We start from the raw sequence: 20,108 nt of genomic DNA, 5'->3' as shown, positions 1-20,108 counted from the left end.
TGGGGGGGTTTTGTGCTATCTTGGAATTTTAGGGCCTCCGAAACTGTGATAGGTAGTCAGGAGTGAAATCAACAATTTACGCCTTTGGAAAGCCTGAAAGTGGAGGTTGGTTTTCGGGGTCCTGTACTCGGCTAGACTGCAAAAAAGTCTCACACATGGGGTATCCCTGTACTCAGGAGAAGCAGCAGAATGTATTTTGGGGTGTCATTTCACATATACCCATGGCATGTGTGAGCAATATATCATTTACTGACAGCTTTGTGTAAAAAAAAAAAAAAAATATATATATATATATATTTCCCGGAACTTGTGGCAAAATATAAAATATTCCATGGACTCACCATGCCTCTCAGCAAACAGCTTGGGGTGTCTACTTTCCAAAATGGGGTCATTTGGGGGGGGTTTTGTGCTATCTTGGAATTTTAGGGCCTCCGAAACTGTGATAGGTAGTCAGGAGTGAAATCAACAATTTACGCCTTTGGAAAGCCTGAAAGTGGAGGTTGGTTTTCGGGGTCCTGTACTCGGCTAGACTGCAAAAAAGTCTCACACATGGGGTATCCCTGTACTCAGGAGAAGCAGCAGAATGTATTTTGGGGTGTCATTTCACATATACCCATGGCATGTGTGAGCAATATATCATTTACTGACAGCTTTGTGTAAAAAAAAAAAAAATATATATATATATATATATATATATTTCCCGGAACTTGTGGCAAAATATAAAATATTCCATGGACTCACCATGCCTCTCAGCAAATAGCTTGGGGTGTCTACTTTCCAAAATGGGGTCATTTGGGGGGGTTTTGTGCTATCTTGGAATTTTAGGGCCTCCGAAACTGCGACAGGTAGTGCAGAGGTGACATGAACAATTTACGCCATTAGAAAACCTGAGAGTGTTGATTGGTTTTCGCGGTCCTGTACACAGCTAGGCTCCCAAAAAGTCTCACACATGGGGCATCCCCATACTCAGGAGAAGCGGCAGAATGTATTTTGGGGTGTCATTCCACATATACCCATGTCATGTGTGAGAAATTTATCTTTTAGTGACAACGTTGTGTAAAAAAAAAAAATTAAAAAAAAAAATTGTAATTTTCCCGAAACTTGTGGCAAAATATAAAATATTCCATGGACTCACCATGCCTCTCAGCAAACAGCTTGGGGTGTCTACTTTCCAAAATGGGGTCATTTGGGGGGGTTTTGTGGCATCTTGACATTTCAGGGCCTCCTAAACCGTTATAGGTAGTGAGAAAATGCAATGAAAAATGTACGCCCTTTGAAATTCTGATGGTGGTGATTTGTTTTCCGGCTCCCGTACACAGCTACGCTCCCAAAAAGTCTCACATATGTGGTATCCCTGTACTCAGGAGAAGCAGCAGAATATATTTTGGGGTGTAATTACACATATACCCATGGCATGTGTGAGCAATATATCATTTCAATGACAACTTTGTGTAAAAAAAAAAAAAAAAATTTTTTTAGTCATTTTTCAAACACCTGTGACAAAAAAATAAAATATTCAATGAGCTCAACATGCCTCTCAGAACATTCCTTAGGATGTCTACTTTCCAAAAAGTGGTAGTTTGGGGGGGTTTTGTACTGCCCCGCCATTTTAGCACTTCATGAAATGAGATAGGCAGTCAGAAATTAAAGCTTCGTAAATTTCAGTATTTACACCATAGTTTGTAGACGCTATAACTTTTGCGCAAACCAATAAAAATACGCTCATTGATTTTTTTTTTGTCAAAGACATGTAGCTAAATATATTTTGGCCAAAAAAAATGACATAAATTGAGTATATTGGATATTTTTTAAAAGACAAAGTTGAAAATGTCATTTTTTTGCAAAATTTTCGCTCTTTTTTTATTAATATCGCAAAAAATAAAAAGCGCAGAGGTGATCAAATGCCACCAAAAGAAAGCTCTGTTTGTGGGAAAAAAAGGACGTAAATTTCGTTTAGGTACAGCATTGCATGACCGAGCAATTATCAGTTAAAGTCACGAAGTGCCAAGTTGAAAAAAGGGGTCTGGTCCTTTAGCAGCCAAATCCTCCGGGGCTTAAGTGGTTAAGTACTAAAAGTAAAAAGTACCAGTAGTTTTGAAAAAAAAATTCTACTCAAGTACTGAAAGTAGAAGTACTGTGTTATGTAGTTATTAAACAAAGAAGTCAAAAGTTTGAACATCATATTGTTTTTTAATATTTCAAATGATTTATTCAAATGATTAACCTAAAGGACAATCACAATTCCCTAGGCTGTAACTTTTAAAAACAGATAAAGTATGTCCCTCCCTTCCCCTTTTTAAAGCATCCCTCCTTCTCTTCCCTGCCTGTTTTTTTTTTTTCTCCAACTTATTGGTGCGCAAAATCATATATAAACAGAGATGTATAGTAACTAAGTAGAACTATTTCACTACTGTACTTAACCACTTAAGCCCCGGAGGATTTGGCTGCTAAACGACCAGAGGGCATTTTGCGATTCGGCACTGCGTGACTTTAACGGACAATTGCGCGGTCGTGCGACGCTGTACCGAAACGAATTTGGCGTCCTTTTTTTCCCACAAATAGAGCTTTCTTTTGGTGGTATTTGATCACCTGTGCGATTTTTTGATCACGCGCTATAAACAAAAAAAGAGCGTAAATTTTGCAAAAATAGCAATATTTTTCCCTTTTTTTTATATGAAATTCCCCCAAAAAAAAATGTAAAAATCAAAATTTTTTAATATTTTCGGCCAATTTGTTTTATGCTACCTATGTTTGGTAAAAAAAATCGCAAAAAGCGTATTTTGATTGGTTTGCGCAAAAGTTATTGCGTTTACTAACAAAGGGAAAGATTTTTGTCATTTTTGTTGTTTTTTTTTTTAACGCGTAATGGCGGCGATCTGCGATTTTTTTTGCGGTACTGCGACATTGCGGCGGACAGATCGGACCCTTGACTGACATTTTTGACACTTTTGGGGTTACCAGTGACATTTCTACAGTAATCAGTGCTATACATATGCACTGTTACTGTAAAAATGCACTGGTAGTGAAGGGGTTAACTTTATTTGAGAGGGAGGGGCTGTGTGTGTCCCTAGGGGCGTGATTCTAACTGTGATTGGCTGTGCCTTCAACTGTATGCAGAGTGATCAATGGATCTACATAGTAGATCCATGTGATCAGCTCTCATACAGAGAGGAGAATGACAGGCAGCTTGTTTACACAAGCTGCCTGACTATCTCCCTCTCCCCCGCCGATCGCAGAGTGGCCGGCGGCGATCGGGTCCGCCGGTCACGCGCGCGGGGGGGTCCGTGACCACGCGGGAGCGGGAGCGCGCCTCCGGCGGCACGCGCTCGCTCCCTAAACCCTCACAGGCGAGCGACGTAGACCTACGTCACTTTGCCTGTGAGGGGCTGACCGCCGCCGTAGATAGTCGTGCGGCGGTCGGCAAGTGGTTAAGTACCGAAAGGCGATATCTGTACTTTCCTAGAGTATAATTTTTTTCTCCTACTTCCACTTTTACTTCAGTGATTTCAATACTTCTACTCCGATATTTTTATTTTTTTTTGTGCTGTATAGTTACTCGTTACAATTATAAAAATTACCACTGCCAGAACAGTAGATGGCAGGTTTCATGAAGCTCAAAACATGTGTATTATCAGCGCATACAAAAATAAATGCTACTGTATGTATAAATAAAAGCTGCATTTGAAATAATAAAAAACAATATGATGTTCAAACTTTTGACTTCTTTCTTTAATGACTACATAACACAGTACTTGTACTTTTACTTTCAGTACTTGAGTAGCAAATTTTTTTTTCAAAACTACTGGTACTTTTACTTTCAGTACTTGAGTAGCAAAATTTTTTAAAAAACTACTTGCAATACTTAAGTACAAAAAATGTTGAATACTTTAGTACTTCTACTCAAGTCACTTTTTGATCGAGCACTTCCACTTCTACTCAAGTCACTTTTTGATCGAGCACTTGTACTTTTACTCAAGCATGGGTTTCGAGTACTTTATACAACTCTGTATATAAACCAATGTGATATACAACAATATATTCCAATAATGAAATAAAGGAAGAGTGTATGAAATCTAAGTCAATAAAAAGTTCAAAATATTGTGAATCTTCAAATACATATATGTGACAAAACAAGATGAATATAATTTCATATCTGCTGTTAATGGGAAAGAACCTCCCAACCAGGGCCGGCCTTAGGTGTTCAAGCGCCCTGTGCGAGCTGATCCTGTGGCGCCCCCACCAGCGCCCTGCACATTTTTTCTTGCACTTTTTTTGCACTTCATTTGACTTTTCTTTTTTATGATCACTACAAACTTAGCCCCCCTTACATCAGAGACCCCCCAACGGAGCCCCCTTTACAACCGAAACCCCCCAATGGAGCCCCCTTACAACAGAAACCCCCCACAGAGGCCCCACTTACATCAAAGACCCCCCACACAGAGCACCCTTACAGCAGAGACCCCCCCAGCCCCCACAAAGAGCCCCCTTTACATCAGAGACCCCAACACAGAGCCCCCTTCCTTTAGAGACCATCCCCACACAAAGCCCCCTTACTTTAGAGACCCCTCACACAAAGCCCCCCTTACATCAGAGACCCCAACACAGAGCCCCAATACATCAGAGACCATCCCCACACAAAGCCCCCTTACATCAGAGCCCCCCACAGAGCTCCCCTTACATCAGAGCCCCTCCACACAGAGCTCCCCTTACATCAGAGCCTCCCACATCAGAGTCCTCCCACACAGAGTCCCCCTTACATCGGAGACCACCCCACACAGAGCCCCCTTACATCGGAGACCACCCCACACAGAGCCCCCTTACATCAGAGACCCCCCACACAGAGACCCCTTACATCAGAGACCCCCACAGAGCGCCCCCTTACACCAGAGACCCCCCACAGAGCACCCCCTTACATCAAAGACCCCCCACAGAGCGCCCCCTTACATCAGAGACCCCCCACACAGAGCCCCCTTACATCAAAGACCCCCACACAAAGCCCCCCTTACATCAGAGACCCCCCCACACAGAGCCCCCCTTACATCAGAGACCCCCCCACACAAAGCCCCCTTAATTTAGAGACCCCTCACACAAAGCCCCCCTTACATCCAGAGACCCCAACACAGAGCCCCCTTACATCAGAGACCATCCCCACAGAGCCCCCCTTACATCAGAGCCCCCCTTACATCAGAGCCCCCCCACAGAGCTCCCCCTACATCAGAGCCCCTCCACACAGAGCTCCCCTTACATCAGAGACCCCCCACACAGAGCCCCCTTACATCAGAGACCGCCCACACAAAGCCCCCCTTACTTTAGAGACCCCCCCATGTTTCCCTTAACCAAGATGGCCGCCAGTGCCTCGATCGCACTGCGCATGCGCACGTGCCTCTACTGCGCGGCCGCCGGAATCCCCGCCTCCCACCGATGAGACGTCAGCGAATGGAGACAAGGAGGGGAGGAGCGGAGTGGCCGAAGGCCGCCACACATGTCAGAGTGCCGAGAGGCGCATGTGGGAGCACTCCACGCCGGCCCAGCGGAAGCCTGGAGGGGAACAACGCTACCCAAATGGCCAGAGACCAGGTACCCATGAAAAAGGATGGTATCTTTACCTTTGCCTTCCTATAGAAAAGGGGAGGGGGGAAGGCAGAATAGGGAGGATAATTGAAAGAGTAGGAGAGAGCAGTAAGGAGGGAAACCAAACAAAAAAGAAAAAGGGAAAGGCAGAGAAAAGTAACGAGTAACAATGCAGCACAAAAAAAAAAAAACATCGGAGTAGAAGTATCGAAATCATCGAAAAAATGAAGTGAATTAGGAGAAAAAAATTCTACTCTAGGAAAGTACAGATACCGCATTTCGGTACTTAAGTACAGTACTTAAGTAGTTCTACTTCGTTACTATACATCTCTGGTCTCATCTGCTGTATGCTTTAAACACAATAATAGTTAACTGTCTAAAAACCTCAACGGCCTAAAGGGTGCAAAAAATAAGGTTCTGCTGTTTGCTGGTACTTGTATTCTCTTAAAGTAAGGAAAAGGGGAGCTGGCGCTCTGGGCTGCTATAGTGGGGTCGGTATGACCAGTATAAGGGGGACCAAACAATAATTATACATGCAGGTGGTATGATCATAACAATACATCTATATGCATGACATACCATGAGGAATATTCAAGTCCATCATAATAATAAGTAACAAAGGGGAAGAATGTGCCAATATGACCGGAATATGAGTCTGCAACAAAGGCCTGGCTCCACAGCACAGGGAAGTCGGCTCTCTTCTTGTCTGCTCTTCCATCTACTAAGGGTAGTATTTGATAATTTTAGTTTTCTTTGAACTTTCCATAGGTGCACAAGTTTTCTATTTAGTTTCATGAGACACTGTTACACAAGGTTAAACTGGGTCATGGTTTCAGGGTATAGCTCAGCCTCAAAGAATATATCTGGTACATCTCTCTACAGTGGTGTTGTGGAGTGTAGTAGAAAACTGAAATTACTCTGAGGTAACTTTTTAAGACTGGAGACCACAATAGCACTTTAGGATCTGGTCACAATTCTGAACCCTGTGATTTCTATTTCTTCATCACTTGAGTATAGTAAAGCTGGTTGCAGCTTGGGACATTGTAAGATGATCCTGCTCTTTGTCAACAACTATAACCTGTTGGGTATGAACGCTTTTAGCTATTGGGTTTCTTGTTTTGATGAGCATCCAGCTATTATTTTTTAGAAAACCAGGACTAATGCTGATTTGTATTTATTTTTTTTCCACAAGAACTGAAAACCATGTTCATGGTAAAATCTTATTATATTTAATATGTATGCTCTGCATTTCTTATTTTGTAAAATGTACTTCTGTTTTCTTTATGATAGATTTAACAACGGTTGGTTGATTAAAATTGGCCGAGGTCTTGACTATTTTAAGAAACCTCAGGTAAGGACATTAACATTTCCATAGTGAATGAACCAAAGAGGAATATACATTTGATGAAAAAAATCCGTCACCAATTTTTTTATTTTGCAGAATCCTTTATTTGACCATTTTGATATTCGTAAGATTCACCCATTTTAACTAATTCTTGTCCTAAGAGTAATATGATTTGCAAGAGATTATCTTTTTGTTGGGATGTTGCTGGACCAGAAGAAAATGAACTGTTCAGAATAGGAGTATGAAGGTTGCCATTACTGACTGGGTTGTCCTCTTTATCCCTGCTTGACAAATTATTGAGTCTATGACCTGAAATAGGCTTGCATATTCATGGCTGAAACATGCATATCTTTCCTCCGGGTTAGTTACTTAGAAACTGCTGAAGTGGCCAAAAGGATGACCGCCCTGGGATTAGTAGCTTAGAAATGTCAGCAATAGCACTCTCCATGTTTCTTTTTTTTATGAGTTCTCTTTAAATCCCCTTTGCCTAAAGTCAACATGTGCCCAGACTATTTGCACCATAATATTTACATAATCTAAACAAACAATAAAATTGCTTTAAACCCTCATTTGCCTCTTTAGCTATAGAAGTTGTGGAGAAATGTATCTTTAAAAGTTAAAGTAAAGCTCTTTTTCTATTACAGCAAAATCTTGGCAAGCTGCCACCCTTTTAACCGCTTGCCGACTGCGCACAGTATATTTACTGCGGCAGTCGGCCCCGGCCAGGCAGAGTGACGTAGGTCTACGTCGCTCGCCTGTCACTCCTTCCAGAGCCAATAGCGGGCGGGCGCGTGCCCGCTGAGGCGCGCGCCCGCCTCGGCTCGTTCACGGAGGAGTGCGGGAGTGTGACTGGCGGACCCGATGTCCGCCGGTCACACTACGATCGCCGGTACAGCGGGAGAAAGACAGAGCGGCTTGTGTAAACAAGCCACCTGTCAGTTCTCCCTGTGTAAAAGTGAAGATCAAACAGTTCTACTATGTAGAACTGTTGATCTTTGTTTTTACACTAGTAGACCTGTCCCTGCACAGTTAGAATCACGCCCCTAGGACACACTTAACCCCTCCCTGTCCAATACTGTTAACCCCTTCCCTGCCAGTGTCATTTTTGCAGTAACAGTGCATATATATATAGCACTGATTACTGCATTAATGTCACTGGTACCCCCAAAAGTGTCAAAAATGTCAGTCAAGGGTCCGATCTGTCCGCCGCAATGTCGCAGTACCGCAAAAAAATCGCAGATCGCCGCCATTACTCGTTAAAAAAAAAAAACACCAAAAATGATAAAAATCTTTCCCTTTGTTAGTAAACGCGATAACTTTTGCGCAAACCAATCAAAATACGCTTTTTGCGATTTTTTTTACCAAACATAGGTAGCGTAAAACAAATTGGCCGAAAATTTTAAAAAATTTTGATTTTTACATTTTTTTTTGGGGGAATTTCATATAAAAAAAAAGTGAAAAATATTGTTGTTTTTGCAAAAATTACGCTCTTTTTTTGTTTATAGCGCGTGATCAAAAAATCGCACAGGTGATCAAGTACCACCAAAAGAAAGCTCTGTTTGTGGGAAAAAAAGGACGTGAAATTCGTTTAGGTACAGCGTCGCACGACCGCGCGATTGTCCGTTAAAGTCACGCAGTAAAAAATCGCAAAATAACCCCTGGTCTTTTAGCAGGAAAATCCTCCGGTGGTAAAGTGGTTAATGCAGCCATTATTAACCAGGGTGTTGTGGCACCTTGCAATGCCATCTGGGATTGTTAGGGGTGCCATATTACATGTAGAAGTGGTCTAGTTTGGCTGTACTATCAGCTGTTGCCTACAGGTGGTCATGCAGTCTGTGTGACACTATCAATAAATGTTTTTTGAAGTTTTTGGAGGCTTGACTGGTTGGCAGGTAATAGGAGAGCTGTGGTCTGGGGCTTACTGGTGTAATGAGGGCTGTAATAGGAGTTCTGGTGTATTTAATAAAGAAAGGTGGAGAAAAGTTGGCTCTTGCACTGTTGAGTTACTGGCACACTGCCTTTCCATACTGCAATTTTTTCAGGAGCTTTTTTCATTCTCCATTTTATGTGCAAGTCTTTGGATGCACATCATTTTTCTCTCCTCACCTTCCAGGACGGCCCAACAGCGAGAGAGATGAGAGGCTCCTCCCTACCAGAAACACAATCAATTAAGATTAGTTAAAAGGCCCCACCTTTCCCTCTAGCCCTCAGTTTAGATTGTGTTTCTTCCTACAAGAAACGTTGGTTACGTGTTATTCACCTGCAGACTCCTAGAGTCGAAAGGTACCCTGTGAGCCAGGTTCAGCAGAAGGCCACGGGTTCCCCTTGGGGGACCTTACGAGCGGAGCTTTACCTGCCATCCCCTTCGGGAACTCACAGGTCGCCCACTGATGCACAAGCCCTCGGACACCTGTGATTGTGTTTCCAGGTCTTGTCTCCGGCGCCAGCAGCTCTCCTCCACAGAATTTTGAATTTCCCGCCGGACGGGCGCTCCAAGCCTCATCTTCAAAACCGGAACTTCCGGCGCAACGTCACACGCGCGCGACATGAAGAGGAAGAAGAACGTGGAGGAGACGCCGGAATTGCTGGTTAGCGGTAAAGCAGAATCCAAGGCTATCGGAGCTCGGATATTTGCTGGGGAAATTAAGCCCTCCACAAATCATCCTCCGGGGAAGGAGGAGGAGAGGCAGGTCCAGGTGTCGGCGGCCAAAACCAGGTCGGAACAGGGTATGTGCTGAACATGTATCCTTTATTGGACTATGCATCCTAAAGTCTGCTGGTTACAGACATTAAATGTACCTGGAAGTTGTCCCATTTCCCTGACCTTAGTCAAACTTGCTATGTTCTTTCTATGGTCCCCATGTTCTATGTTATTTAAGGAAGAGTGATACTTATACTATCTTGTATCCTGTCTTCCAGAGTCCCTGTGCGGTTTTCAAGAAGCTATATCTATCCCGGCCTTACAAGGGCCAGTTGTCTATAAGAAGTGTGGTAATTGCTCAGATAAGTTGTCCAGTTCCCACACCAAGCCCTTTTGTTATAAATGCATTTATAAGTTGACAGGAAAGGAAACTTCAGGAATGATGAAAGACTTTTTTAAAACTATGCAAGATGAAATGCTATCCACTATGATGACAGTTCGGTCTACCCTAGGAATGTCTGGTAGAATGGAACCCATAGACCCTTCTTCAATGCAAGGGACCTCATCCCAAGAAAGCTCTGTCTAGAGCAGGACCTTCAGGCACTATACCAGCTACACAAAGTCTTCCCCCAACACAGGTTACAGAAGAAAATAGATTATCTCCAGAAGATAACCGCTCAGATTCCCCATCTGGTTCAGAAGCTGAGGGGGATAGGGACTTGGATACCTCAGGGGAGGTAGAGTCAGCTAAAAAACCTTTTTGGGTTAGAAAATATGCAGGCTCTCCTTCAGGGCATCTATACCTCAGAAAAGATACCTGATTTGCCTACGGAAACCACGGCACAAGATAAACTCTACAAAGGGATAGGGAAAAGCCCTTCTAGAGTTTTTCATATTCACCATTCACTGAAGACTTTGATTCTTCAACAACGGCAATTACCTGAAAACAGGTTAAATAGAGGGAATTCTTGGAAGAGGAGATTCCCCTTTTAAGGAAGAGGATGCAAGCAAATTCCTAAAAAGGCCAAAACTAGATGCCCCCCCTCGCACAGGTCTCTAAAAAGTCAGATCTCTCCTTTTTGGATGCTGGTAGCATCAAGGATGCCATGAACCGAAAAGCTGAGACATTACTGGGGAAAGCCTGGGACGCCAATGCAGTTGCTATGGCTTCAGGCCTAACTGCCTCTTGTGTGGCAAGAAATGCCTTCTCCTGGATAGATAGACTGAATAAAAACCTTTCTCAGACAAAAACCCAGGATATCCAAGATTCCCTATCGGTGATAACCAAGACAGTGGCATACCTAGCAGACGCTGCACTAGAATCGGTGGAAGCCTCTGCAAAAACAGGAGCTCTCCTGAACACAGCCAGAAGAGCCATTTGGCTTAAGGAATGGGAAGGAGACCTCACTTCCAAAACCAAGCTTTGTGGTCTTCCATTTGAGGGAACCCTCTTGTTTGGTTGAGGGCTAGATGAAGTCCTTTCCAGATCTTCAGAAAAAGGAAATTTCCCACAAAGCCTAAAGAGACTAGTAGGAAATTTTTTCGTGGCCCTCGGGATAATAAGCAGCAAAGAAGAAAAAGGGAACCCACAAAAAAACTGGAACTTTAGGAAGGAAAGATCAAGGAACAACACCTCCCTTCCTTCCACTTCAACCGCAAGGAACAAAAAATGACTCAGAAATCAAAGAAGGGGGCAGACTAAGTAAATTTCTTCCCAGTTGGGAAGAAATGACAGTCTCTCCATACATCCTCAGTACCCTAAAGGAAGGCAACCGACTAGAATTTGTATCGATACCCCCTCCAACAATGATCCTAGAAGGGGCGCAAGCCCAGGGGATTTGGAGCAAGAAACCAGCTCAGGCCTCGTCCAACTTCAGAGAACTGAAGGCGGTCGGGAAAGCCTTAAAGGCATTCAGGAAATTCATATCGAACAGAGAAGTTTTGATATTATCAGACAACACCACGACTGTGGCCTACTTGAATCATCAAGGAGGAACCAGATCAAGATCACTCCTTACCCTGACCCAAGACATCTTGGGGTGGACCGAAGGGAGAGTAATTTCCCTAGTAGCGGTCCACATCAAGGGAAAGGACAATCTGCAGGCAGATTTCCTCAGCCGCCACTGCATCAAAGAGGGAGAGTGGGAACTGAATCCCAAGGTCTTCCAATCTGTAGTAGAGAGGTTTGGACAACCAGAGATAGACCTATTTGCCTCAGCCCAGAACAAAAAGGTGAAAAACTTCTTCTCCATAACCAGGACCCAAGAAATGGTTGGACTGGATGCTCTAGCCCAGCCATGGCAGTTCAATCTGGCCTATGCCTTTCCCCCTCTGATGTAAATTCCCAGAGTCCTCCAGAAGTTGAGCAGGTCTCAGGGTCTAAAACGAATCCTGATTGCTCCATGGTGGCCCAAAAGACCATGCCCTCGGACACCTGTGATTGTGTTTCCAGGTCTTGTTCCATTCCTAAAAGCCATGTCTGTGGCTTTTCCTTGGCATCTCCCAGTTTCCCCAGGCCTTCTGTCTCGGGGACCAGTACAGTGTCAGGATCCAGGCTTCTTCCAATTGACAGCCTGGTTACTGAACGCCAAATGCTTAAAACAAAGGGATGCTCAGATAGAGTGGTAGATACCCTCTTACTGAGTAGAAAACCAGTCACTGAAAAATATGGAAAAGATTCTGTGCCTGGCAGAAGCAAAAGGGTTTTGCTTCTACCTCTACTCCCCATTATTCTGGAATTTTTACAAGATGGAGCAGATAAGGGTGTGGTGGTTAACACTCTTAGGGTACAGTTAGCGGCTCTTTCGGTATTTTTGGACACCAGTCTGGCAAAAGAGCCATTAATTAAAAGATTTTTGTTGGCTAGGAATAGGATTACCCCTATTACAAAAGACAGGTTCCCTCCTTGGGAGGGAACCCTCCTTAGAGGCGTTATCTAAGGACCCCTTTGAACCTATAAAGGAAATCTCGTTTAAATTTCTGTCTTTAAAAGTAGCTTTCCTGTTAGCCATCACTACAGCAAGAAGAATCTGTGATTTACAGGCTCTTTCTATTAAAGAACCCTTTATGGTGGTCTTCCCAGATAGGATTGTTCTAAAGCCAGACCCTCTGTATTTACCCAAGGTAGCAGCCTCATTCCATAGAACTCAGGAGATAAATCTACCTTCTTTTTGTGATAAACCAAAAAATAAGAAAGAATGGGAATTCCACTGTATTGATGTGAGAAGAGCTCTTCTCACTTATTTAGAGAGAACAAAAATCTTCAGGAGATCAGACCACCTCCTAGTCCTTCATTCTGGGCCTATGAAGGGATTACAGGCTTCTAAGCCTTCATTGGCCAGGTGGATTAGACAAGCAATTACCACCTCTTATGAGGCATCAGGACTTCCTGCTCCAACTAAGGTAAAGGCGCACTCAACAAGAGCCATTACCACATCCTGGGCTGAAAAGGCCGGAGCTTCATGGGAACAAATCCGCACTGCAGCCACCTGGTCTAGTCATGACACCTTCCTGAAGCATTACCGTATTGAAATACTGTCTCAACAAGACCTAGCCTTTGGCCGAAAAAAGTCTTGCAGGCAGTGGTCCCACCCTAAGGTAGGCAAAAAGGATCTCTATTATCCTCTCACTGTTGGGCCGTCCTGGAAGGTGAGGAGAGAAAACTTACCGTTAGTTCACTGGTAACGGTCTTTTCTTCCGAGCCTTCCAGGACGGCCCGCCATGTTCACCCTTGTTAAAAGGGTGAATGATAATATGGATAAATGTAGGTGATAAAGACCTATAAAATTATTACAACACTTCCCTCTAAATTGGTTGTGGAAGATACTCTATTACAACTGAGGGCTAGAGGGAAAGGTGGGGCCTTTTAACCTTAATTGATTGTGTTTCCGATAGGGAGGAGCCTCTCACCTCTCTCACTGTTGGGCCGTCCTGGAAGGCTCGGAAGAAAAGATTGTTACCGGTGAACTAACAGTAAGTTTTTAGGTTCAGGCATTTGCCATCATAAATTGGCTTCAGGGGCAGATCTGTAGATCATTTGTATTAAACGTGACTTTCTCCTCCTATCCTGCAGAAAGACTGTATGTACACATGTGCTGTCAGCTTCTAATGCCATGTTGACACCACTATGCCATGTGTGGGCTTGTACTTAAACATGGTTATAGTTTGATATCTGACTTGGCTTGGGCAACACCATCAACATTTAGGCTGGAACCAAATAGGTGGACTAAAATCACTGGCGATCAGTTGCCTGGAACATAAGGGGTGCTTGCTTTAGTTTGTTTACTATATTAGAGCTGTTCTTGTATGCAATTGATTCACTGGAGCTGTGGATGAATTATTGGTCAGTGGTGAGATCCATAATTAGCCTTATGCACTGCACACTGGACGTTCTAAAAACACCAGTAGTGTTAGTTGTAGCTGTAGAATTAGTACATTTTTTCAGCATTTTTCAGAGTTAGAGTATTTTTACAGCTTAAAAAGTCTTCTTCAAACCCACAAGTAGTGGGTTTTTTTCCCCAGCTAGAAAAACACCCCTGCCAAAAACTGATAAAAGCATATGTGTGCATGGACACAGAGGATAACATGCTGGGGAGTTTACTGGATGTAAAAACAAAATATGCCTGAAGCCAAAAAACGGCACCTTTCAAAAATGTCCAGTGTGCATGTGGCCTAAGGGTTACATACTGCAAATACCTGCATTGTTAGGTGTTCTATTGCAGATGATGTTTAGTGCCGGTTCACATTAATACGACTTGTCAGGCGACTTGGTCAGCCTGACAAGTCGCGCACCGTCGCGGCCCATTGATTAGTACAGGACCGGTTCTAATAGGAGCAACACAAGTTGCTCTGACTTAGAAAAAGGGCCCTGTACTACTTCGGGGTGACTTGGAGCGACTTGCATAGACATTCATTTTATGAAGTCCGTGCAAGTCGCGCTGCACGAGACTTCACGGGTCGCCCCCTAAGTCGGGGCGACGTAGTGTGAACCGGCACTTAGGGTAAGTGTTGGGTGATCCTTATAAACACCCTTAGGCTTCACAATATTACTATGAAAATGTCACCTTACATCATTTATGGCAGACCTTTTTTGAGACTTTTATCCAATTATATGCTTGTTATTGGCGATGTCATTGTTTTGTTTTTTTTTTTTTTTCTTCTTTTTAATGCAAGTATAAATAGCCTATGTAGAAACAAGGTACTATGAATTGTAGATTTTTTTTTTACACTTGAGTAAAGATCTGTTTATTTGGATGTTGACTTCCAGCTCTTGGAATTTATTAAGACAGCTAGGCTTTAGATGTGATGATTTACTATCATGTAAGCAGTTGATCAGGATGGAATGCCTGTTTCATACATGCTGAACATTGTTTTACCTCTTAACCTTTAATCTTAGTCCCATTGAGTTTTTTTTAACAACGAAATATTGCATATTTTCCTATTATTTCATTTTTGGCTGATGTATGTGTATTCAAGTTTGGATCTTCCAGTTTTACCTTTTATCATGTCATGGTGTATAATTTATTTACCATAGTTGACTATATATCAAAATAAAAAGTCTGCTGTTTGCCATGTATTTATAGAGTCGTTTTTCTATTGGCTCCTGTGACTACGATTTGCGGCCCTGCTATGAAACATCAGTCGATATTTTCCACAACAATCACACAAGAAAAACATGACTAAAGTCTGTACGATGGAGTCATTTTAAAGAGGTGTTCTAAGTAGCTTTGGAGCGGAGGGAAAGTTTGGTATGCCTTGTTTTTCAGTCCTGAAATGGAATCCAGGAACCATCGAAGGTGGAGGTGTGAATTTGGGCACAAAAAATATCCATGTTGGAAGAACCAACAATTGTCATGTTGCTGCTTCTGTTGCTGTATTAGTACACTGAACATTCCTTCAACGTAAGCTGTTTTATCAGGGAAACCATACCTGTGTTTTATGCCTTTATATTTTATTTATAAAATTGTGTTTGTTGATAAGAAGTAATTTATATGATGTTATATGGAAGCATGCAAACACAGCTTTTCTTACTTCGCATGTGTTCTTGTGCTTTACTTTATACACTTCATGAAGTGACGTGTTTGAGATCAAATATAAAGCACTTCCTTTTTGTACTTTCCCAGCATATAGTAGCATATAATTGTTGCAAATTCTGTTAAATGATAACTTACCATTTCGTTTTGTATCTATATCAGGCAGTTGGTTTTCTAAACTGCAGAAAAATCCTACCATTTGCACTCAACATCTGTGGGAATAACCATTGTCCCTTAAACATCAGAAATCTTATCCCTAGAAACCAGGGAGGGTGACACCACGCTGAGCTTTAAAAAAATGAATAAACATTATCTTCATTATTGCCTACCAAGGAGATAAATGCTAATAAGGGTAATAAACTGAAGGAATTTTAGGTAGCATAAAATGGGTCTGTCTAAAGTCCCATATAATCTATATATGTGCCAGTGTTGTAATATTTGCAACACATTCATATTGCTGATGTGGACTGTTATTGGAGCACATATACATGATATATTTGTGTTGTATCTCCATGCATTTTAAAACTGCTTACTACTATAATCCTAGTCAGGGGTCAAGCTACTAGAAGCTTTAATGCAGGATTTTGGGGAAATGTTTAGAGGTGCAATTAGAAGTGTGTGCAACAGAGTACATCATAAAAAATAACTTGGAGATATAAAAAACGAGTAACACTCATGATTTAATGGATATTCTGTTGTCGGGAAGCCATGACTCGTCTACTGTAACAAAATCATCCCTACCTATGATGTTGTAGGACTGCTAGAAATAATTGGTCTTATGTATACACAGATGCCACACTGTATCTTCACTACTTGTGATGTCATACCTTATTACATTTAGAACTATTTGCCACACGCAGCAGAAAATCAGTACATAAAAACCTTTAAATATTGTACACTATGCATTGTTAACTGAACAAATAGCCAAAACTACAGGCGGATAGTCACCTCCAACATTTTCTCCATAACAGGACTCTACAAGGGAGAGGGAGTAGTGTGGGACAATCAAGGGAATTTCATTCTAGCACTGGGAGATGGCTTACAGGATGAGAGAGCCCATTCTGTAATATTACTCCTGCCCCTTTTATTTTTATGACTGAGGGTGCAGAAATGTCACATATTTCCTACAGACACTCACCAAAGGAAACCTGCAATATAAATAGGTAGCATGCCACTGCTGACTCTGTCTATATGGAACTGCACATTGCTTGCTTCTGTTCTGATCCAATGGCTTTTTTTTTTAGTTAAAAAAAAAAAAAAAAAAAAAGTATTTTATAATGTGTGTATGTATAAGTGATCACATGGCCTCTGTTCTCAGCTACATAAGGGGCTTAGAGAGGTGAAGACTGCAAGGCGGCATGTCAGCAGGAGGCAAAGAAACAAACAGAGGTACTTATGCGGGGTACACACTAGTAGAAAATCTGCCGAAAATTCCCGCCCGATGTGAAATCGTCCGATTTTCACCTAGTGTGTACACAACTTTCAGCAGCCGATGCCGACTTTTTCAACTAAAAAAAACGGAGGGACAAACACAAATTTTTTTCGTCCGTCCCCAGACGACCGATTTTCGTTTAATGTGTATGCAGTACGTCCGTGAAAAATCGAATGCGAAAGACCGCGCATGATCTGAAGTTGCTGACAACCCGGAAGTCTAGGAACAAATGTGCCAAAAAAGAAAATCGGACGAGAAATTTTGTGAACATTTATGCACTGTCGACTAAAAACGGTAATGAACGCTGAGAAGGCATAGAAAAATCGGAGGATATTTCGTCCGATTTTCGTCAAGTGTGTACGGCCCTTTACCTGTGCAGGAGGGCGTGTCAGCATTAGTCTGACCATTGGAGTACAGGCAGGCTGTGCGCAGGTAGAATGCAAAGAAGAAAACTGACCATGCTGGAATGGATGTACTTCCATGCCTGCTATGGTCAGTTTGAAATAGGCAAGCTGGGGACTGGCAGGATCACCAGGTAATTCATACAAAATTAAGAAAAGCAAAGTAAACAGAATACTTTTTCAAGCAAGTACATGACACAGAAGGAATGTGAAATTTTGGGGTAGTATACACTTTACATTTTGGATACCATTAACATGATGGAAAGAAGGAGAAGCTTTATTGTGCACAGGTAAGAGTAAGGCAGAATATATCTGAAGCATAAAATGTAAATCCTGAATCAATTTTTTTTTTTTTATTGGAGTTCGGATTTGTCAGTGACTATTTAATTTCTCCGTTTGAATGATCAAAAATTGTGTGTGGAAATTAGCCCAAAGACTTGCTGCTAGTAGATGGTGTTCATAAGTGTTCAGCATGTATCTGAGAAGCTTGCCAGCTGCTCACTGCACAGGTTTGAATGATGATGATCCGGTATGCTTCTCACAGCCTGCCATTGCCATCAGCTCCGATTTATCACAGTGTAAATGGTTAAGAAGCAGTTAAACATTTAGAGGTGGTTCACTATTGCTTCTTGACTGTGTTCTATTTTCTCATTATGTAATTAGCATTTAAGATGCTTTCAGACTCCTTTCTAAATGCTTACTAGCTGCTTAAAAAGTGCCAAAAATACACTGTAGTAATTCTGTGAAATGCGTGGTAGAACAAAGAGTCATTGAGTATCCAGTCTTATGCTACCCGTACACACAGCTATATGTAGCCACTGGCTGTTGATGGCATAGATCAAGGTAACCTGCCATCCATAGCATTGATTGTTTTAGGACTTTGAAAGAAACTCTTGGTAGTATGTTGCCTTGACCTGTTCACTCATTTCTGTGATTGACAGCTAGTTACATTTATCTGGAAACTGGCCTGTGTACATGGGCGTCCGCAGAACTTTTTTCAGGGGGGGGCAACATTTTAAGGTCACCCATGTTCCGCCCCTTTTCAACAATGTCATTATACTTATTTTGAGTATTTATTTTTAAAGAGCAAACAGCAGAATTTACAGTATTTATAAAGCCTCTAACATAAAAAAAAAAAAAATTATCCTGTTACCTTAACCACTTGCCGACTGCCTAACGACTATTTACGTTGGCAGTCAGCCCCTCACAGGCAAAGCGACGTAGTACTACGTCTCTAGCCTGTGAGGCTCTAAGGAGCGAGCGCGCGCCGCCGGAGGCGCGCTCCCGCTTGCTCACGGACCCCCACCGCGCGTGTGCCCGGCGGACCCGATGTCCGCCGGGCACTCGCGATTGTCCGTTACAGCAGGAGAAAGGCAGGCGGCTAATGTAAACAAAGCCGCCTGTCATTCTCCAGTGTAGGAATAGTGATCATACGGTTCTGCTATGTAGGACCGTTGATCACTGTTCTTACACCTCAAGCCACATCCAATCACAGTTAGAAGCACGCCCCTAGGGACACACTTAACCCCTCCCTCTCAAAAACAAAAGTTAACCCCTTCACTGCCAGTGTCATTTTTACAGTAACAGTGCATATGTATAGCACTGATTACTGTAGTAATGTCACTGGTACCCCCAAAAGTGTCAAAAATGTCAGTCAAGGGTCCGATCAGTCCGCCGCAATGTCTCAGTCCCGCAAAAAAAAAAAACGCAGATCGCCGCCATTACTCGTTAAAAAAAAAAAAAAATTTCAAAAATCTTTCCCTTGGTTAGTAAACGCAATAACTTTTGTGCAAACCAATCAAAATATGCTTTTTGCGATTTTTTTTTTTCACCAAACATATGTAGCATAAAACAAATTGCCTAAAATGTTAAAAAATTTTGATTTTTAAATTTTTTTGGGGGAATTTTATATAACAAAAATGTGAAAAATATTGTTATTTTTGCAAAATTTACGCTTTTTTTTGTTTATAGCGCATGATCAAAAAATCGCACAGGTGATCAAATAGCACCAAAAGAAAGCTCTATTTGTGGAAAAAAAGGACGTCAAATTTGTTTTGGTACAGCGTCGCACGACCGCGCAATTGTCCGTTAAAGTCACACAGTGCCGAATCACAAAATAGGCCCTGGTCAGGAAGGGGGTAAAATCTTCCGGGGCTTAAGTGGTTAAATCATGTTATACAGCCCAGTGCTTTGCTGTGTAATTTGGCCCCTTCTATCACCTATAATACCTGGCTGATCCTGCCTGGCTATGTCCTCCCCTCTGTAAACTGACCACGGTATACCATGGTGGCTGAGCCCTGACACTGTTGTCAGTTTACGTGCCTCCGTCATCCTGCGTACCCCCTGTGTCTGTGTTTTATAAAAATAAGTCATTCTTTACAAGTTTTCAGAGCGTGACTCGTCGCTCATGTGGCCCACCGCCTCTCTCCTCCTCTCCCCCTCCCCTCCCGACTGACATCAGTGAAGAATCCTCGGCCCCACCTGCTGAGGCAGCTGTCAGACGGGAGAGGAGAGAGCCGACAGGTCACATGAGCGGTACTCGACCTTCTGAAAATTGGTAAAGAATGGCTTATTTTTTAAGACACATACTCAGACACACAGGGGCACTTAGGATTATTAAACAGACCAGACAGGATGGTATAAAGTGGTTTAACAATCACTTGAAAGGGGAACTTGAGATTCCAGG

The 20,108-nt window shown here is 42.5% G+C and overlaps 1 protein-coding gene across 1 annotated transcript in view; it reads left to right on the top strand.

Annotated features, from left to right (window-relative positions):
- The window catches only part of MITD1 (microtubule interacting and trafficking domain containing 1), a 236,909-nt gene extending 221,183 nt beyond the window's left edge, over positions 1-15,726 (top strand). Inside the window, exons 35-36 of the mRNA XM_082246937.1 lie at positions 6,862-6,922; positions 15,140-15,726. Coding sequence (XP_082103063.1) covers positions 6,862-6,922; positions 15,140-15,235 — 157 coding nt within the window. The 3' untranslated portion in view covers positions 15,236-15,726. The remainder of the gene's footprint in view (positions 1-6,861; positions 6,923-15,139) is intronic.
- The last annotated feature ends 4,382 nt before the right edge of the window (positions 15,727-20,108 follow it).

This window comes from Pelophylax lessonae (assembly GCF_965119305.1).
Source record: "Pelophylax lessonae genome assembly, chromosome: 2".
NCBI classification, from domain to species: domain Eukaryota; kingdom Metazoa; phylum Chordata; class Amphibia; order Anura; family Ranidae; genus Pelophylax; species Pelophylax lessonae.
The sequence above is the reverse complement of the archived record's forward strand: the minus strand, read 5'-3'. Positions and strand labels throughout refer to the sequence as shown.